This window comes from Drosophila sechellia, chromosome X, assembly GCF_004382195.2.
Source record: "Drosophila sechellia strain sech25 chromosome X, ASM438219v1, whole genome shotgun sequence".
Taxonomy (NCBI): Eukaryota; Metazoa; Arthropoda; class Insecta; order Diptera; family Drosophilidae; genus Drosophila; species Drosophila sechellia.
The window spans coordinates 14,893,337-14,914,496 of NC_045954.1; the positions used below are offsets into that span (position 1 = coordinate 14,893,337).

Below are 21,160 nucleotides of genomic sequence, written 5' to 3' on the forward strand. Positions count from 1 at the left end.
TTTTGCGGGGGCTTTTTAAAAAGCGGCAAGTGTCAAGTAATGCGTGGCATCGTTCAATTACGCGCAGCGCAAGAAATTCAGAATCAGATTTAAATTAAAATCCATGCTCAGCTTCAACTTGACATACACTCAGAAAAGCGGGGGGAAGTACCAAAAATTATTCTTGATTTCAGTAAAAAGCGAAAAATTCATTTAAAACGCAATTGATTTTAATGTTAATCTTGTATTTTAGTACATTTGGCAACCATTGTGGAAGCGAATTTCTCTGAGTGCAGCTAATAAACGCAAAAATTCTTCACCTTTTTTGTGGTATTTTTTGGTTTAGTTTTGAGTGTTTTGAGCTGGCGATCGTTTGAGAGAAGCAGCCGCTAAATCGCCGCAGCCAAAGTGGCGCTCGATCCACTGAAATCCGCTCAGAAGAGAGCAGAGAGAGATTACAACAGTGATGGCGGAAAAACGCTAAACAAAATTGAAAGTGTAGATATAAAAACGTCTCGCATCTAAACATTACGTATACGCCTCAGTGATGACAAATTACACATACGACTAGTTGAACGGGCTGAATTAAATTACTTTTATAATAGTTATAGCTTAATAATAGTTGTAGGCGCTACTCGCATAGATAATTAAAATTAAAATATGTTTAAATTTTATTATGGAGCGAACGTTCGCTAACAATCATTTGAGTGCCTTGCCCCAATGAAATTCTGGCGCATTAGTAGCCAAAAGAGCATCACTGACTTCTGGCCGGAGGTTGGGCATTCGCGTTTGGCGTTCGCCGCTTTGGCGCTCAGTTTGTCATTTGCACGCGCTTACGCCGGTTGGCCGCCCAACAAAAACAAGGCTGTAGAATAAAAAAAACCGCCTGACCGACCGCTCGCGTGTTTTAAGTTTTAGCAGCTAATATAAATACATAAATGCGACTATTTACTTGGGCAATTTGCGACTAAGGTGCGCTTAACTACATCACTTATTTTTTTTTTAAGGTGCAATAGTTTTCATATGTGCCGAAAGTCGAGAGTGTGTGCGTGTGCGTTTCTGGAACCGCCATAAAGTTCAAAGTAATAAAAAAAAGTAATAGGGAGAGAAGGAAAAACTGTTTGCAAATCTGCAGGGCAAGCCAAAAAAGAATGCAAATAAACGGAGAGAAAGAATTCATTCCTCTTTCAGCTCTCTTCTCCCGATTTTGTTTCTCGTGATCACACAGCCCACGCATCAAAACAAAACAAACAGAACACAAACAAACCGAAGCCCCAAACAAGAATTTAGCATCTCTCCATTCTTGTGTTTTATTCTTGTTTCGTTTTGCTTTTTTTTTTGCAATTCCCCCGGGGGAATATAAATTAGCAGTGTAGATTTGTGAACAAACGCCCCCTTGCTAAATAAAATACAAACGTACATATGTACATACGTATTTAAATTGGCAGACACCTTGCCATATATCCATATCCATTATGTCCGCTGCTCGTCATCGTCGTATTTCGATACTTCAAGGTTAAATGACGTCGGAGAAAAGCAAACGTTAAATAAAAATCTGTTTTTAGTTGGCGTTTGTCGTAAAAACTGTTTCGAAGCGACAAAAAGTCCAACCCCAAAGTCATTGTTACAAAAAGGTATTCGAAATTTGCTACAGGCCACAGTGAAGTCTCTGGAAAACGAACACTTTTAGGTGTTAATTGGATATGCTTACTAAGAATTCAAACGAGAACTAATGAATATAGAAACAAATTCATTAATCCCTTCGGAATCTAAGTTAAATCGGTTTTCTTTGAACCTTTTAAGACTTGCAATTTGTATTTTGAGATCGGTGGTTTCACTCAAGGAACTTTTACTTTTACGAAACGTTGATCGAAAATTGTGCCAAGTGTATGGAAAGAGGTGGCGCAGAACAAAAAGCAAAGCAAATGCCCGCTTTTCAAGTAGTAGAAAGCAATGAGCAGGCTAAAAACATTAACCCCATCAAGTGCCCTCAGCATTCTACATGTACGACTACTTTTTCGCTTTTTCAGGCGAACGAAGTTTTTGGCTAAACGAGCTTCGCTTTTAACAATGAACTTCGGGCTCTGAAAGAAAGTCGGTGACAATTTTGCAACAGATAAGAATTGCTAAATCTCTGGAAAGCTTGTAGTTAATTCGTTAATAGACATTTTTTGGAAAAAAAAAACGCATTTAGAATAAACGGTCAAAATATGCCCTAAAATGTTGGATATACTCCTGGTTTAAGCTAAGTCTGCTGAAAGTTGGATCTAATCATTTTTATAAGAGATAAAAAAAAAAAATATATTAATTAATAGCTTAGAAAACTAACAAAAACCTTTCTCAAACAATAGTTTCATTCTTCTTTTATGCATAAAATACGAATTTAAAATGTGCGATATATCGAAGTAAAACTTTAACTCGCAAATTTCCACCATGACTGATTTCCCCAGACATAAATACTCCAGTTAGTCATTAAGTTTACCGTTAATGCCTTTCGGCTGTGTAAACTGCATGGAGTAATACTTTTGAAAAGCTCTGGCAACGAAATACACATGTGTCATCCTGCGAGAGTTGAGTCAATTGGGTGGTGATGGTGAGGCAATCGGACTCATTTTGTTATCTTATCGAATGTACCGATACCAGGTGGCGATAAGAAAACCGTTTCGAATCGGGTAATCAATGGAGTTCATCGGCACTCAACCCAGTTACTAGTACGATGTGAAGTAGTACATTGCAAGACTAGCTTTCGATTCGTTCGGTTGTGCCTCGATTAAATTCAAGTCAATGCAATTGCATAAATGCAAGTCCATGAAATGTGCTAACTATTATTGGCACATGTGATTGTGGCCAAAATAACGATAACGATATGCCAAAATACATGTAGCATGTACATACATTCATTTTGAAAGCATTGCTGGGGCCCAACGATTGCAAAAATCCTTAAAAATTTTTATTGTCCAGTTGAAGAGTATGAATATTAATTGAAAGAGTGCACAATTCCATTGCCAGCTGTCATTATTAAGACCCTAGATTGTGGATTTAGTAATAGTAAGTTGTGATAATAACTTATCGAACATAACTATTCTATTTTTCCTGTTAAAGGACACCTTTTTTTAATTTAAATGCGTATAGATTTCAGGACCAAAAGGACATATATAACTTAAATAGTAAATATCATAATTGCCGCCTAATTGAGCGTAATTCAGAGGCTTAGTCCCTGGGGGGTTTTTATGGTCAGTGATTCTACGGATTTTACAGTGCGTGTGCGCGACTTTTTACTTGACAGGAAACGCAATTGCGCTTTAATTCAATTTCCTAACCGCAAGTCAACTCAATGAACGTCACTTGATTCACTTGATTCAACCCCAAAGGGTTGGCCACCGCGTCTGCGATGCATCCGGAATTCTAAGGCCCCGGCCGATAAAGCAGAATGTACTATACTTTAGCGTAGTAAAAGTGGGCAATAACGTATTATGACTTTCTATATTTATTTCCCATGTTTGCAATGAGACATTTGTTCTCCCCTATCTTAATTCCACTGTACTTGGACATTATCTTGACAATATATTTCGAACAAAGTCAAGTCAAATTGCAAAGGTACTGCTGTTATTAATGATTTTTTGTTTTTTGTTTTAAGGGGCTTTTTCCAAAACATTTTCAAATACAGCTCTGTGGCATACTTGGCACAATCGTATGTGATTTTGAACTTGTAGCCTCTGGAATGCCCATTCGTGCCGGTTTCTCGAATTCCTCGACTCGTGTGCAAATATTTAAGCAGCCGCCACTTGAGATCGAGATGGAGACTCGACTCTCGACTCGACTTAATTTTCCTCTCGCGCAAATTGAGTTCTATAAACAAATGGAAATCGAAATGGCCATAAACAAATAACAAAGCATAATTGCTCATGTTCGGGCTACCATCAGAGACCCAGACGACGTCTCCATTTCCAGGGCCAGAGAGATTTTCAGCCCAGGGTTTGGCCTCAGAATTCAATTAACGGATGGAGGAAACGGTGGTGATTGGAGGGCAAGAGAAACTACTGACGAAGTGATCACAATTGGAGAGGGTGTTGTGATTCAATTAGACCCTCGTCCACGTCCGCGACTTGAAAAACGAGTGTGTTTGCAGATCGTTGGGCAATATCGTTAGCTGATTATGATCGACACTCTCAACTAACCTAAACCCCCCCTTCCCGACACTAAAGTATATATTCGAAATTCGCCTCAAGATCGGTAATCGATCACTTTGTTTGTGGAACATGTGAAATTTTATTATGTCGTTCCTTGCGACACTTTTTCACTCAATTGGACACTGGAACTTTTATGTATTGATTCGCAACTTTCCCAAGAGTATTAAAATTGTGTAGCAATTTAAAACCAAACACTTATTATATGCATAAGCAGATCAGGAAACTTTTAAAAATGTTAGAATATAAACAAAAACACCTATGTAAGTCGTCCGCTTAAGTATCTGACTTCTCGTAATATCGATCCAATTAAAAAAATAAATAAATAACTTACATACGTTAACTGATCCTGTTTAAATAATCAATCGGGCGAGACAGGAATAAAATTTTTCACAAAAAACGTAGAATAACCGTGTATCCTCTACAAAAGCTAAAGGAATACTGATACTTTTGAATGTCACGCAAATATATACTGAAATCTTATCTTAAACTGTATCGGGACAGTTAAATAAAGCCGATAGAGTATACTATAGTCGAGTTCCCCAGCTATCAGGTACCCTGCCCAGCTAGTGTGAATGCGAACGCGAAATTTCATAATTTTTCTAGGATATCAATAGATATTGGGGAATAAATGAAAAAAAATTTTTTAATTGTTTCAAAGTGTGGGCGTGAACGGTTTGGCAAATTTAGGGCGTTAGAGTTTGCATAGCAAAAAGTTTTTTTGGCAAATCGATAGAAGTTTACAAGACTAATAAAACTATGAAAAAATTTCGAAAAATGTTTCAAAAATGTAGGTATGCCAGTTTTGTGCGGCTTGTGGGCGTGGCAACATGGGTCTTTGTCTATAGAATCTGTATGCTGAATCTCAACCTTCTAGCTTTTATAGTTCCTGAGATCGAAACGGTTATACGGACAGACTTTATATAGTCGGAAACGCTTTCTTCTGCACGTTGCATACTTTTCAACGAAATCAGAAATCCATGAATTGAGAATCAAAATTGATTTTCACGGTTGTGTACGTGGCATTTAACATTTAACATAACATTTATCATCATCTGCTATAAAGAGAGAAATATGAAGCTTGATTACAGAGCGGAACACAAACACATACACACACACACACCATGCAAACGCACACGGCAATAATATGAGCTTCACGTGTATTATAGATAAGAAACACCTTGAAAGATTAGGTTGGAGCGAAACGGTCTATAATCGGCAGTTCTACGGAACGCACACGGCAGAGAGCAGTGCACAGCAGAGCGGACGGTAAACACAACTAGAAAATGAACAAAGAGTGGACCGGAGAATAGAGAAGGCGAAACGAGCGAGGGCGCGCAAAAGGCACCAGTTAATATGAGTGAATAATTGGCCACAGGCGGATCAGTCGACCAATCATGCGGAATATCAGAAATCTCAAGGATCCGACGACATGGACGCGGATACTCCTGCCGTTCCTCTCCTGCCTACTCCTCGCTGTCCAGGCGGATCTGGTGAATGTCACCTGCGGGGAGTACGGCAATACCATCACTTGCGACTGCAATAACTCCGACCAGGTGAGTCAGTTATTTGGCAAATACCTAATGTTTACATAGCGTTTTATAAATTAATGAAAGCGTTAAGTGATATCATAACCATTCTTTAACCATTCTGCAAGCATATTCAGCTAAATTCTGGAATATTTTTTGAATTTGCATTGCTTATTTTTTGGTTTTCTATTGAGATATTATTTTATAAATAAATAATGACAAATACATGTCAAGTTCTTTAAAGTACATCAGCCTTTTGTCCCACTTACCAATGAGTAATAATTTAAGCAACATTTTATCGCTATTCTTTATCAATAGGCCTAACTGTTAGATTAGTTATAATGCGACCCTATTTGTTGTGCTTTTTCAAGCGGATGTTGTACATTGTAAATGCTTATTGATTTCATATACATAGATAGCATAACTATGCTAAGTCCCATAATTATAGTAAGAGAATTATAAATCTAGAAACTGAACTTATATTTCTATAAAGCTCATCCGTTTCATTATTTTCAGACCATGGGTTTGCCATTGTTGCGCGGAAATGTCTACATTATTGAGATCCGCAATTGCCGCGATCTTCTGGTGGAGGCCAATCGGCTGGCGAACACGATGGGCCTGCGCAAGGTGGTCTTCCGCCAGGTGGGCCAACTGGTGCTCCGGGAGCACGCGCTCAGTGTGCCGCGATATGCCAGCAATAAGGCACTGATCGTGGAGTTCGAGAAGACGAACCTCAAGCTGATCGAATCGCATGCCATCAACGGCAACATCGAGGAGATCTCATTCGTGGGCGGGCGGATTGAGCTAATGAAGCCTTTCGGGTTCACCACCACGAAGGATAGTGCCATACTGCTCAAGCTGGACGGGGTCACCGTTCAGCGCATCGAGAGTCAAGTGAGTGAAAGTATGTTGTCGTAAGTAGAGTCTATTACTTAAATTCTGTTTGTGCGTATAGGCCTTTAAGAAATTCGCCGTGGAGCAGATGAGCATCGCCAACTGCCAATTCCTGGGCGATCTGCCCACGCGCGCCTTCTACGAGCTCGAGGTGAGCAACGAGCTGAGTCTGCGAGGTAATCAGTTCCAGGAGGTCCACTCCCATGCCTTCTCCTTCAAGCGTAAGTGTTTGTCAGTATGAAATTATGAACAAAAACATAATTATGTCTGCCTCAGTTGTCTCCAAGTTAAGCCTGAGTGATAACCATTTCCTGTCCGTGGATGGTGAGTGGTTGGAAGCCCAAATCAGAGATGCGGCGACAATACGAGGGAACGAGTTCGGCGCCACCAGTGAGATTGCCTTTCGCAGCCTCACGGTTCATCGTTCGTATCAGTTGAGCGAGCGTCTGGAGCTGCGTTTCCACAACAACAGTCTGCGCAGCTCGCGACCAGGTGCAGATCCTCGAGTCGATGGCACCGCCGAGAATGTGACACCACAGCCCCTCCGATTCGACAATAGCTTCGCGCTCAACGTACGCGACATCCGCTATGATAATGCCTGGAGCTGTGAGCAGCTGGACAGGAATGTGGAGCCACCATTGCCGCGAGCGGAGTTCTTCCGACTGCACAGCGATCAGCTGATGTTCCATCCGCCCAATTTTGGCGGACAAGGCCAAATCCAGCCGTATATCCCACTGCGATCCCTGATCACGGATGAGTGCCGGGAGCGCACCTATATGGCCTATATAATCTCGGGTAGTGTTCTTCTGGGACTGCTGCTGCTCCTCCTGATCCTTTTGCTGTGGTGGCGCGTAGTCCAGAAGCGACGACGTCGCAAGCTGGACGTAGTGCAGCCAGAACCACGCACTTACAAGGAAACCCAGATAGTATACCAAATCGAGAACGCTGGCCTGCTAAAGACTGATTTGTAGACGCCAAGGAAAGACACATCATAGATCACAAATGCCTGTTTTGCACTGTTTTTCAGTACCATAGCAGAGCATCTACCCACAAGAGACACAGAGCTGAATGAAGCTAGAGGAGCGGTGGGCGGTGGAATGGTTGGAGCACCATTGCCATCATTATCACCACCGATCATACGGAACCACCAATGCGTGACCTTTCGCTGTACCAAAACCATAGCCTACAGTTAGTCGTAATATATCTTAAGCTAATTATTCATAACTCGCAATGTTCGTCAGTTGTAAGTGGCCCATGTATATAGTCGCATGTAGGCTGGGATCTTGCCCAGAAATATCCAGGTGGGTTAGCCATATCCCACCAAAAACGTATATGGAATAAATCAATTTAAAGCCAAAATGTGGTGCTCTTAAATGTATATGCTACATATGTACATATATGTTAATACTATTTGGAGGGAAGTCAGCTAATATTATATTGTATACAAATAGCGGATGACAGACGAGATGTACATATATATAAACAAAAGTTTTATTGATCCTATGACTTTCAAAAATATTTTTAGAAGCTTGACACATGTTTACAAGATAATCGTAAACTTTTAAAGGGAAATACTGTTGGAAGGAAGCCCATTTTTGTTTACGATACTTAAATATTTATAAATAATATTATGTTTCCCATAGTACTTTATGGACTCACCCGATGGGCAAATACGATTCCAAAGCCTGGTGAACAGTCAACTGGGGTTCAGATAGGGCAAATCCTTTAGAGAGCAGGGTATGATGAGTGTTGATGGTCTCCTCAATGCCGCTCATGTCCTCCACGTCTTTGTCATCTGTTGTGATACATATTTGGTTTTAATATAATCCTAAGTAAAAGTAATGCTCGCATAAATTACCTGGCAGATTGAGCTCCTTCTTCATCAGATTGGCACTGCACATGCCACCCAAATAGGCCAACTCCTGTTCCAGTCGTATCAGACACGAGTTGCTGGCATTAATCTGAGCGAGATGGGAGAAAATGGTTTAGAAAGAGATAGTATTACACACGGAATCAACTCACCGATGTGGGATTGTCATAGCCCACCACTAGACACTTGAAGCCATAGCGATTGTTGTGCGGATCCTGGGCGTAAAGTGAGGCTGTTTCCAAGGAGAACTCCACGCAGTTGCCGGGCAGGATGAGGACGTTGTGGAGCCAGGTGGAAGCACTATAATAATAAGAGCCATTTGGGATCATAACTCCTCATTGGGATTTGTTGCTACTTACGTATTAAACTTCTTGACCACAATCCACTCCCTGTCATTGGGGTCCTGGCTGCGCAGAGGCATGGAACTGGGTGCGGCAGCAGATCCCGGAGCCTTTCCACAACCTGGACTCCGGCAACAACTAGCCATGGTCAACTGGACACTCGCGGAGCGTTGGTGTGTGTGCGGTGCTGCTCCACTGCCGGCGATGCCACCGCCCGTAGTGCGCCTCCTGTCCCCCGCTCCATTCACATTGTTATCCGCCTGCTCTAAATAGTCATCCACATGCGGCACTGGCGGCGCCTGCGATGCTGGACGCATGGGAATCGACAGGAGCAGGTAATCTTCCAGCTGAGCGGTGCCACACTGCGGGTCAAACTCGATGGTGAGCCACTGTACGCAGGGCGGAAACTCCACGCGATAGCTACTAATGCTAGCACTCTTGTACGGATGGTCACTCTCCACTACACAATAATGGTTACTGGTGGTGCTGCTCGAATTGGAATTGCCAGAACCAGAGGTCTGTGTAGCAAAAAGAACCGGCTCCGGCTGTCGCTGATCCTTGGACACGTGCAACTGATTTAAGGCCGCGATGTGCGGCAGAATCTCCTTGATTAAGCCTAGAATCTGGACGGAGCTCTTTGGATCACTGCAAGCCAGATTGGCAATATGTGCATAGACCAGTGGCAGTAACGTATGGAACATATTGGAGGCGGCCAGATTAAAGACCTCGAGCAGCTGCACTGCAGCTGCCTGACTGCTCACTCCTGCCACTCCAGCAGATCCATCTGCCACACTTACTCCGCCACCGGCAGCCATGCCGGCTACCTCCAGAGGAGCCTCCTCCGAATCGGAGTGCAGATGCTGGGGCATTGACTGTTGAGCCGGTTGCTCGGCGAACTCAAAGTCCGCGGTTCGTTCATTGCCATTTATCGGAACACTTTGACTTTGACTCTGACTTTGGCTTACACTTTGGCTCTGGCCATTTCTCAAGTCTGCCGATTCCTCGACTTCGGTGGCTCCGATCTCAATTTCCATCTCGAAGGGATTCGTGGATCGCTTGTCGAACTTCAGGGTCTCCATGAGACCCTTGCTGAACGACTCAATACGTTTGCCCAAATCCCTGGCTGTGGACAGCTGCGGATCTATGGCTGTTGGCAGGGCAGCTGTCCTGGAATTGTTCGCCCAATTGATGTCCATGTGCTCCTCGATGGGTGTGATATTGTGCTCGGAATCGATGGTCTGAGTGTGATTGGAACTATTATCAGACGGCGAACAAGATGCAGCCATGGCATTGCGTGCCAAAATCAGCAGTTCAGTGCACTTTTTGGTTATATCAGCGGCGATCTGCAGGGCTGTATCGCGCGTGGAGATCTCATGGGGTCCAAGAAGCATAATCCGATCATCCAAATGAGTTGCTACATTAGATCCATCGCCTGTTCGCCCGCTCGCCGAGTTTCCATCCTGCTTCATAGGCGTGCTGTAGTACAGGATGCAAGGCAATTGACCCCTAGCTGGAGTGGTTCCATTGAAGCTAAGATCGCATGCATAGAAGTGGAACTGGGCGCCACAAGGTCCTCGAACCTCCGGCATTCCCGCATCGCCAGAGCAAGTTCTTGCTCCTTGGGAGCATAGCCGAAGGGCGTAGCGGGCATTCTCCTTGATGTGCACCGGATGGTCAAATTTTATCTCCGCCAGATCGTTGTGAACTGCTTCTTGATCGTAACTGCCGGATACCGATTCCAGGGTCTCCCACTTGTGCTGCGGCTGCAAATCCGCCGTATTATCGTACAGCAACTCCAGCTGATAGTCATAGCTCCCGGATCCCGAGTAAACCATGGCGCCAGCAATGGCCACACCGGGTCGATCCACGGCGAAGGCAATGGCATCGGGTCCAAAGTTTCCGGTATTCCAGGTCCTACTCACATCGCAGCGGGCAAAGCGAGCTCCCGTCGAATGAAGTGTTCTGGGTGGCATGAACAGCTTGTCATATTCACCCATCGCCGTTTGGTAGACAATCTCGGCCAGAACTCTGGCCAGCAGATGACAACAGTTGTCAATCAAGCCTTGATTAACACACTCTTTACCTCCTGGATAGCTAAGACTTCCCAAGCTCCGGCTGTATATTGCCTCGATGCGAGATCTTATGGGACTGGCAATAATGTCTAGCAAACGCACGAGTACATCCTTAAATGTCCAGGAATTGCTGAGAAAATCACTCTTCTCCTGCTGCGTGCGATAGATCATTTGCTCCACGAGCACGGGATACGGATGTGCATCCGTGGAGGAGAGCATGGGCAAGCCGGAGTTGTCGCTGGGACTGATGATTGACTGGCGTTCGTTTCCAGCCGCACTAAGCAGTGAGAAAGTGGCTCTGAGTTTCACCGATGGCGAGCATAATCCAGCAAGGATCGCGCTTAGCAGGCGAGAATGCAAGGCTCCTCGATCCATCTGAGCGAGCAGATCGCACAGGCAGTTCCACTTCAACGAGGACGTCGGGTAGAATGCATCGAAACAGGCCACAAAGCTCAGATGACACTCGTCGAGAATCTCCAGCGATAGTTCATAGCCTGCAAATTAAGAGATATCATAAATAGAATAGGTAAACTAACTTCCAGACTCAAACTCACCCTCATCCGTGGCTATATCCTTGAATATGTCATCGCAAAAGATGCCAATGAGCAGAGCTCTAACATTGCCAATGCACTCCGCCAGCTGGATGTTCTCCATGTTGGTCTTCCGGGTGACGAGAGTTCCGCTCCCAGGTGCCACCGCTGGCGAGGCCGATGTGGATGGTGCTCCTCCGCTGCTGGCACTGCTAATCATGGCTGGGGCCACCGATGGGGAGGGATCCCCAAAGTACTTGGCCATGACGGCTGCATTGCCCACCACACGAGGGGCATTCTTGTCTATAATTGAAGGAGTACATAAGTAAAATATTACATTAAATGGAAAGCAGATGCGTTCACCTTTGTTTGGCTTAGACTGAGCCTGCTTGGCAGTGGTCACTACGCCACTACCATGTGCTGCATTGGAGCCACCGCCCGTGGCAACCGATGTGGAGGAGTTCCTCTGCGGGTAAATCTCATTTGTATACTTGCGCAGCAGGCGGAGACATGACTTAATGACATAGCCGAGGTACTGCAGCGACTGTTGCAGCTGCAATGGCCGGGAGCGGTCCCGCTCCTCGCGCAGCTGCAGCTTAAAGCAATCCCACGACCAGCTTAGCAGAACCACCAGGCTCTCGAAGCACTCACGACTCACACTGTTGGCAAAAGCCCGGGAAATACGCTGCACAGGATCGGCGTCCATTTGGGCCGGCGTCTGTTTGCAATCCTGGGTGACCAAACGGTACAAAATGGCCGGTATCTGGCCCGAGTTGACATCGGTACCGTTGTTTGCCTTCTTGCTGGATTTGAAGGAGAAAACCACCTGATCCTCGGTGGTCACGGACGCCTGACCGCACGATCCGCAATCGGAGGAGGGACCTGCAATACGGGCCCACACCAAATACCATCTGCCAGCTACCGCACTGACCGGTTTGGGCAGAAGGATGTGGTGTTTACTTCTGGCGCCGCACTCGTAGGGCACCTCTTTGGTCTCGCTGATCAGGATGCCTTCCTTCTCGTAGCCACCACCGTCGCCGCCCAAATCGAAGAGCTTCAGTTTGCAACTGTACTCCCCGCGGCCACCGAACATCCCGAAGCCACAGATCACAATATCGGTGTCCGCCGAGAAGCGTATGGCCTCCACACTATGGCCGGAGTAGCCCCATCCGCCGCCAAAGTTATCGAACCGATTGACTACCTGGAATTCACCGGCCTGCGTTTCCGCCGTCTGTTGGGTTTGCTTCAACAGCGGCTGCTCGAAGCACCCGGGTATGTTGTCCTGCGCCGAGGTGAGAATGTCGAGACAGGCGAGTAAGTTCAGGGAGGCCTGCGAGCGGGCCACACGGGAATCCACCCGATCCGGCAAAGATAACTCCGGCGAGAGCAACGATCGATAAGTGGCCGCGTTCTGGAAGATAGTATAAGATAAGAGGAAAAAGGGAAAACTGATTTCATATATTAGCTTACCGCATCGCTTTCGTTGATGTCACTGGCCACCACATTGTGGCAGCGTAGTTTCCGTGCAGCTCCATCGAAAACCCAGAGAACATTGTATGTGGGATCCATGGTGAAGGCTAGTTGTGGTGGGGATGGAATGGGTTCCGGGGAACTGGTACCCTGCTTGCCACCACGACGACTCCTCGGCACAGACCCCGCCGATACCGGTGTCCCAGGTGCTGCTACTGCTGCAGCTGCAGCAGATGATCCCACCTCCGGTAGCTGTTCCTCAAAGATCTGATTCCTGGCCTCGTGCATGCTTCGGGACATCTGCTCGTTGATGGGCACTCCAGCCGTAGCTGTGCCCGTCAAAGCCGCAAGAAGCGACGAAGTGGAGGCATGTGCCGGCGAATCAGCAACCGGAGTCACGGCCACATCCAAATTGGAGTTTATCTCCGGTTGCTGTTGCTCCGGCTGTGCTTGCATCAGTTTCACAAAGTTGGTTTGTCCACGATAATGGGCAGTACAACTACCATCCCGCCGATTTATGGAGAGCGTGTGGAAGGACAGCGGAATGCTGGGAATGAGCACTATATCGGGGATGAGTAAAATAATGTTATTTGATTTTTTAAGAATCTAATGAAAAACTTACATATCGTCTTTTTGTTGGCCACCACATGCATCTTAGGCAGCATTTGTGCCGTGATCAGGGATTCGTCTATCTTGATAAAGGTTTGATCTCCATTGGCTCCAATCCAGGTTACCTTCTTGCCGTAACAGGGGCCCAAACCACTGCAAAGGATAATAGATAATCATTAGCAATCATTATTCTACTAATTCAATGTGGTTTTTTGCATACAAGACGGCTCCAGGTGAACAATTCCACAAGAACTTCTGACGCTGGGTGAGCACCGGCAACAGTGGAGGCATCTCCTTGGAGCCACTGGGCTGCACATTGGCCGGCGATTGGGATCGTTCCGGTCCAGGCATTCCGACCGGCGCAACTGTAGGTGACCCTCCTGCTCCTCCATCAGATCCAGCTCCCACCGGAGAGTCATCGTCCTGGGGCGGAGGCTTCAGTCCATAATCACTGGGCAGCCGGCCCAGTTGCCCCTTCTGGTAATTGCCAAACGTGTAGACCATTCCTTTCGATGTCAGCAGTACGGTGTGATTGCTACCAGCGGCCACTTGGCTGATGGCACCCGGTACCTGAACACGAACTGGTCCGCTCACCGGCTGCAGATCTCCACTGCCCAATTGACCATACTGGTTGCTTCCGAAAGTGTAGACTTCACCGGCCAAGGTGAGCACCACCGTATGGTGCAATCCACAAGCCACCTGCACTACAGGCGATGAGCTGGTGAGCTGAAGCAGCTGCGGCGCCAGTGGAGCCACTCGAGGCGGATCCTTGTCCAGGTCAGTGGGCGTTGCAGCTCCTCCTCCGGCGGCTCCCGTTTCCAGTTCGCCCTTGCGCTCCTTGCGGCGCATGATGAGGGTTTTGGAACGCTGCTGGCGCTGTTGTACGTCACTGGGTGGAGGTTTTAGTTCCGTTTTGGCCTCTGCAAGTAGAGATCGGTATTTAAAAATGTAACTAAGGATTTCTCGATCAGTAGATAAACTCACCATCGCTATCCTGGAGGGCAATGCAGGCGGCGCATAGGCCACACTTGGCACAACCCGCATCTCCGTGACCACAGGGACATATACTGCCCGCCAAACGCTGATCCAGTGGTACATTTAGAGCGGAGACACAGCTAACATTGTATCCCGTACATTCTCGACAAATGACGCACACGCGGCACTGACCCTGCACCAGATTATGGTCATCGTAGTCGCACAGCGTGGAGAAGTCCAGCTTGAGGCGCTTGTCCAGTGGCAGCAGGGATGCAAAACAGGCGGCGGCCGTTGAGGATGAGGCAAATGGCGGCACATCCTTCACCGGCTGCAACTTGTTGAATATCCTGCCGCACTGACCCTTGTTGTTCAGCCCGAACGAGAAGAGCTGCCCCTTGGCATTGAGGGCCACACAATGGGCCTTGCCCAGCGCCACCTTGGTCACATGCTGTTCCAGCAGCTCACTGACGAAGCCCATGGCATCGCAGTGGGCCGTATCCTTGCCATACATGATCAGCTTTCCGGTTTTGGTTACAAATGCAGAGGTGCCATTGTTGCAGGCGGCATGCACCACCACATGGCCATCTATCTTGGTCATCTTCTTCGGTTTAACCGCCTTCGGTTGCCTCCGGTTCTTGCTGCTATCACCATCTTCACCGCGACGAGCTGTGCCCGCAAAGAAAACGGTGCCATCATCATTGACCAACAGTGCATGAATGCCATCGTGTCCCACGGCCACATGGACTATATTGGCCGCCTTTGAGATGACCAGCTCGGTGAGCTTGAGGGTGGGGGTGCGACCCACGCACTTCAATCCGAGCGCAGCCGATTTTCCGTAATAGTAGACGCGACCATTACTGGCCCGCACCAAGCCAAACTCCTTGCCGCAGGCCATGCCCATAACATCCACATCCGCATCTCTGCAGGGAGCAGGTAGCTTTGGCTCGAAACTATTGTGGGCCGACTGGATGCGCTGAATCTGATACTGATTGAGCAGCTCGTCCTCGAAGGCCGCATACCCCAAGGTCCGGAACTTCTTGCGGGCCAACTGGAGCGGCAGTTCAAAGGGTGGCGGATCAATGTTGTAGCTATTGTGGTACAGATTTAGTTTCTTGACCACCAGTGTATCCTATTCAAAAAAAAAAAAAATAATACTCATTACAAAGTAATCTTATATAGTTATACATTCATTTTTAAATGTTAGGGATATTCTGTCATATTTTATTTGAAGAAAAATATTTAATAATCGAAAATTGATTTTAATTGTGTTATTTTCTATGATTATACTGAGATTTTAAATAAAATGCAGATACTTACATCGCGATTGCTGCAGATGGCATGCAGTGAGTCGTCGTCCGTGAAGAGCACGTAGTTGAGTCCTTCGCGCATGTGCAGCATACTCAATGGACTCATCGCCTTGATGGCCAGCGTGTCCAGGCCCACCATTTGCAGTTGGTCGCCAGCACTGCGGCGACAGGTGCGCCGGAAGTAGAGCTGCCCGCCACTGTAGCCCAGCCAGGCGCTCCTCTCATGGCTGAAGTCCTCATTCTGGGCATAGATGTGACCTTTGTAGGATCCCCCAAAGCCAGTGCCGATTTTTAGCAACGTTCCTCCATAGAGTAGATAGACAAACACTCCATCGCAGGCCATTGCTGGCGAGGTGATGGGAGCACCTGTGCTCAAGGGCGGCAACTTCACGGGAAACTATGAAAAAAGGGGAACATTTTTGTTTTAAAAAATTCAACACCAAACAAACACCTAGATAGTAGATGTAAACAAGGAAACACCAAATATAGTATAAAACATGAACTCTTTATAAAATAAAACAACAAAAAAACACTAACCATGTGCCTAACTCACCTCATCGATCAGGGAATTGTGCGGCACCCCGTGGCTGTGAAAATCCGGTCTGGTGGGCTTATTTAACGCCGCACTGATCACCGTGTGCTGCAAGGTGGCCAGTACCACCGGCAGCTGGACAATCTGGGCGGAGAGCTGACGCGGCGTCATCAGCATGGCGGCAATAGCCTTGAGCATCTTGCCCGTATCACCGCGTGCGATGCACAGTCCCAGGAGAGCGGCACAGGCCATGGCCGACCAGTTGGCCTCCGCACCGGTGGCCGAATTGAGTGCCGCCGGCATGGTGGCCAAATCGAGAAGGAGATCGTACAGCGGATTGATCAGCTCCTCTGGTTCTAGCTTAAAACTCTCCGGCTGCTGGCCCTGGATGACATCCAGCAGGGCCTTCAGCGCCTTGGTGCACAGCAGCGGATGAACATGCCGGGCATCGGCGATCAGCTCGAAGAGACTGCGCAAACCGGCGCCCACAATCAGCGGCACTGTGGCGTAGACGGGCTCCCGTTCGGTGGGCTCCTCCGTGTCCGAATCCGCATCGCTGTTGGCGCTATCCCGACGTGGTCGCTTCTCTGCTGGCAAACCGGGTCCTCCGACGACCACCGGCACTGGAGCCGGTATCCGGCCATCGACAAGGACCCCAACTGGTCCGCCAGGACCTGCATTCCCAGGCCCAACAGCGCCGTGCATAGCCATGTGCGCGTGGCAAGAGCAATCGAGTAGGTTGCTTATCATGCAACTGTGGGCACACATCATGCAGCAGGCTGAGTTCACGTTATTGCTCCACTTCTTCTGGCTCGATCCGCTTTGGCCACTGGGTGCACCGCCCTCCTGGAACAGGGAGTAGCGGGTCTCTGCCTCCAGCACCGTGGATCTAATTGCCGAGAAGACAGCAAACTTGGACGCATTTGGATCCAGTTCAATGTGCGCCACCGGAAACGAGGGCAAGATCATCAGTTGTTCCTTGACCAGCGGTGGATCTAGCGGATTCACCAGTCCCCCGGCACCCGCATTCCCTTCCAGAACCGCTGCAGCAGCTGCCGCTGCCATTGCTGCGGCCGATTTGTCCTTACGACTTTTGCGTTTCGTTAGCACCTTGCGATCGTGTTGCATTTTTCTGTAATAGAAAGGAATAAATGGGTTAAAAAATATTATACAAAATGTATGATGAACTTAAATAAATAATCAATAAGCGCCTACCATGAAAATAACATTAAGCTATGCAGAAAAAATACAAGAGATTGAGGAAAAGAAAACTCTAAAATTCATTAAAACAATAATATAAAATAATACTTTGTATCACATTTTTGAACTAAAATCCTTTGAAAATGCAGAAATCTTTTTATTTTTTTTAAATGTGTATCTGTTCGACAGGTGGAACGCACATATGTATATTTTGTACTATGAACTATGATAAAGTTGAAAACTTTGAATTCGTGCGTTATTTGTTATTAGTTTATACACTATGTAATAGTTGATAAGTAAAAAGCACGGAATTACCTTTAAACGGACTCACTTGAATGAAAAACTTATGAAAATATTCAGGGACACTAATCAAACTCTAAGTCATAAATCAAAAACGCATTCCAACTAACTGAAAAAGGGGAACAAGCTTAATTTGCGAGGTCCTGGCGAAGGACTTGCATTTGTTTTTGTTTGCCTACAGGAAGCTTTTCGCTCTTATTGGCTCTTATCAGCCTGCAAGCTTTTATCCTGGATGGCGGTCGTTATTTTTGGACGACAGATGCACATGCATATGTACACATATCGGGCACCAAGGTGCAAGCTTTGGGATGCACATATGTATATATGTATGCATACTCGTATACCCACATGACCATTTTTGCGACTGAATGCATCCGGAACTTTTGTATCCTGCAGCTGACAGGTGGTTTTCAATACCGTACACATGTAAAAGAGCTCAAAGTTCGAGAAGAAGCAATTACTGCCTCGAAAGTGTGTAACTTCCTCAAAGTCATTTACATCAATTCATTACAATGCTTAAAAGAGAGCACTTGAGGAATTTTTAAAAGGTGTTCCAAATATAAATGCTTGAAAAGTGTCGGTATCGAATGTAAATATTTAAAAAATAATACAATATGAAGTAATGTGTTTGTAAAAGCAAGTTCTTATTGGCAAACTCAAATTCAGTGTACTAAATCCGTGAAACTCGAAAACCCAAAACCTTGGTGAAAACGTTTAATTATTCTAAAGCAATTTGTCAGTAATCAATAAAAGCAAGACAATAAGAAACTTTTTACACGCCTCCTGCCAAATCGATTTTCTTGAGCTGATTCGACATTTTGCCAACTAACTGTTGTCCAGGTATTCAATTAAATAATATTAATTCCAAGGTCCCGAATTGGTAACAATTCCTATATATGCCCTATATTTAAGACTCAACTCATTAAAGCTATTAAAGCAATGTTTCCTTTTCGTAAACTTTAAACTCTATTGATCTTTGATCAATTCTAATGTTTTTTTTAAACTACAAATCTGTCATAGCATATATATTCCTGATCTTAAATATGTTCTAGACATTCAAATTAACATTTTCCTTCGCCAGATATTGTTTTGTTGATATATTATATGAATAATATATATAGGAATATCTAATCCCCAATCCGTTTGATGTGGTCTCCCAAAGATAGTGTTTTTTGGCGGTTTTAACGGGGAGGGACATTCAAAACGCCGCACCATCGCCTCGTGGGCCATCAGTGTATTAATGCAGGTCGCGAGGCACTCGGCAGTCAGCTGATTGAGAGCAGCGCTCAGCTGTTCGGCGCAGGACTGTTCACTTCCGCCCGTTGCAACCCCCAAAAATCGGGGGGTGCTGCGACAGCGCGGAGAGCGAATGTGAATTGCGTAGGGGTTGAAGACCCAGATTGGAAGCCGAAAGCCGAGTGCAGCAGATCGATTTTTCCACCCCAAGTCGGATGGGCTGTACGGGACGTAGGGGATGTAGGGCCCCTAACCCCTACATCCTACATGGCAACTTAATGGGACTCCGAGACATCTACTTATCCAGATGCTGGCGGGGATTACCTGCGCGTGCTGTTCGTGTACAGCTCGTAGAAGTGGTCGCCATACTTGAGCGGATTGAGCAGGCCAACCATTTTGGCCCGATTTTCCGTTAGATCCAGTGCTCCAATCGATATTTTCTATATATTCTAATGCTCCGTTACCGTAGCCGTTACTGTTGCCGTCTACCGTTACAACGTTATGCTCGCTCTCTCCCGTTTATCTCTTCTCTTCTTTGGCTAATGATTTATATTGCACAGCGGTTATTAAACAAAATATGAATTAACAACTAGAATTTAACTATTTTGCCGAGCATCGTCTGGCAATTTGAGTGCCCTTTGTTTTTGCCATTTGCCTTTTGTCACTTTCACGCAAAAAAAAAGGAAACACACACCGAGCGACAACGCAACGGTACAATGGGAACGAGGGAACTATAACTTTCGTCCCTCTTGCTCTTGTTCGCTTCCTGCGAGAGAGGACGCTCAGCTGTGTGGGAGACAATGACAGTGTTGGTAACAGAGCGGCATGTCCTATTCTGTGCTTATAATCTTAAAGATTTCGGAGCTTTTCGATTTAAGTTCTGTCTGAGATTAAGATTCTTTAAGTCGCAGGAGTATTTCATTCAATTTTTATGTTATTTATTTTAAATCAACAAATTTGGTTTCTACCTCTCAGCCTTTGTTAAGGTTTTATATTATGAAACAACGCAAAAGTATTGATTACTAAAATCACATTTATTGTTCAACTTTCAAAATCTGTTTGCCTTTTCCTTAAAAGTTCCGTTATAAAAGTTAACATTTAAAAATATTTCACATACATTGCAACACAGCAGCTGTTCGAGCAGTGCTGAAAAACGCCGACGTATCGCGAGCTGGCAACGCTGCCAGCAGCTGTCACTTGCAACAAAAACAACAGGGGCAGGAAGAAGAAGAACTTTGACAGCTGCGGCACAACCGAAATCGAAGAAAAACAATTTACGTAATTTAATTGAGCGAATTTCAATGGTTTGCGAGTGTACTAAAACGACTTTTCCCCACCCGCAGGATGGGCAACGCGCTGACGCACTACATGAAACCGGACGTGATGCCCGGCCCGGATATGGTGCCTACCTTTGACCCACTGATGGGCTTCGAGTCGCGCAAGGAGCGTGTGATGATCGCCACCCAGGAGGAGATGGAGTCCGCCAAGCTGCCGCTGGAATTCCGCGACTACTGCGCCCACCTGGCCATCGCCTACCAGGCCTGCCGCAGCGACACCTTCCCGTTTGTGTACAAGTGCGCCCACCAGAAGCACGAGTACCTCACTTGCGAGTACGAGGACTACGTGCTCCGCATGAAGGAGTTCGAGCGAGAGCGCCGCCTGCTGGAGCGCCAGAAGCGCCTCAACAAGGCCGCCTTGGCTTAGGCTAGATACCCCTATACACAAAAAAACACCCCCAACAACATCAGGCGACGCTCCTGGCCGCGGATTCACTGCCACTGCCCCATGTTGCAAGCTAGTTTCCAGCGGAAATGTCAATAAACAACTCCATGCTAGTAATAATGCGGATCTGCTAACCATTTTTTTTTTATTATCCATTAAACGATTGAAAAACTGTTCGAAAAAACCGACGAGTGTCTTGGAGATGTGGATCGTGGATGGATTATCCATTTATAAATGGATTTAGTTGGATGAGCAGTGGGATGAAGGTATGGATGTTATAGGAAATACGAACTGCAGTTGAACTGAGCGGAAATATCGATAAACAAATCGTCCAAAGTATCTGCCAACTATTTATTTCTTAAACAACGCAGTTGTTGCCACCAGTGACGAATACTTCAATAAGTTCC

At 46.1% G+C, this 21,160-nt stretch overlaps 3 protein-coding genes and 1 long non-coding RNA gene across 5 annotated transcripts in view; 2 read left to right on the forward strand and 2 right to left on the reverse strand.

The window, feature by feature from the left end:
- LOC6619582 (E3 ubiquitin-protein ligase highwire) overlaps positions 1-19,691 on the reverse strand; it is a 44,494-nt gene extending 24,803 nt beyond the window's left edge. Inside the window, exons 1-13 of the mRNA XM_032725051.1 lie at positions 19,356-19,691; positions 16,317-17,427; positions 15,774-16,160; positions 14,466-15,585; positions 13,702-14,401; positions 13,495-13,634; positions 12,873-13,432; positions 11,766-12,813; positions 11,427-11,705; positions 8,819-11,366; positions 8,612-8,759; positions 8,448-8,550; positions 8,249-8,384 (exon numbers count right to left, since the gene is read on the reverse strand). Of these exons, the coding sequence (XP_032580942.1) occupies positions 8,249-8,384; positions 8,448-8,550; positions 8,612-8,759; positions 8,819-11,366; positions 11,427-11,705; positions 11,766-12,813; positions 12,873-13,432; positions 13,495-13,634; positions 13,702-14,401; positions 14,466-15,585; positions 15,774-16,160; positions 16,317-17,427; positions 19,356-19,426 (8,351 nt within the window). The 5' untranslated portion in view covers positions 19,427-19,691. The remainder of the gene's footprint in view (positions 1-8,248; positions 8,385-8,447; positions 8,551-8,611; positions 8,760-8,818; positions 11,367-11,426; positions 11,706-11,765; positions 12,814-12,872; positions 13,433-13,494; positions 13,635-13,701; positions 14,402-14,465; positions 15,586-15,773; positions 16,161-16,316; positions 17,428-19,355) is intronic.
- On the reverse strand, positions 795-4,467 carry LOC116802043. Its single transcript, XR_004362443.1, has 2 exons — positions 3,898-4,467; positions 795-3,828 (listed from the first exon to the last, which is right to left on the reverse strand). It is a non-coding gene; the product is annotated as an uncharacterized LOC116802043 (long non-coding RNA).
- LOC6619584 lies at positions 801-7,948 on the forward strand. Of its 2 annotated transcripts, none has more exons than XM_032725059.1 (5): positions 801-951; positions 5,336-5,722; positions 6,212-6,589; positions 6,651-6,810; positions 6,866-7,948. In XM_032725059.1, the coding sequence occupies exons 2-5, from the start codon at positions 5,564-5,566 to the stop codon at positions 7,558-7,560; spliced, it is 1,392 nt and encodes a 463-aa protein (XP_032580950.1). In that variant the 5' UTR covers positions 801-951; positions 5,336-5,563; the 3' UTR covers positions 7,561-7,948. The 2 variants fall into 2 exon arrangements, with proteins under 2 accessions (XP_032580950.1, XP_032580951.1); XM_032725060.1 differs by lacking the exon at positions 801-951 and adding an exon at positions 2,747-3,027.
- A 509-nt stretch (positions 19,692-20,200) lies between the features above and the next one.
- Positions 20,201-20,887, forward strand: LOC116802042 (NADH dehydrogenase [ubiquinone] 1 beta subcomplex subunit 7). Its single transcript, XM_032725061.1, has 2 exons — positions 20,201-20,309; positions 20,375-20,887. The coding sequence occupies exon 2, from the start codon at positions 20,376-20,378 to the stop codon at positions 20,733-20,735; it is 360 nt and encodes a 119-aa protein (XP_032580952.1). The 5' UTR covers positions 20,201-20,309; position 20,375; the 3' UTR covers positions 20,736-20,887.
- Positions 20,888-21,160: the final 273 nt, after the last annotated feature.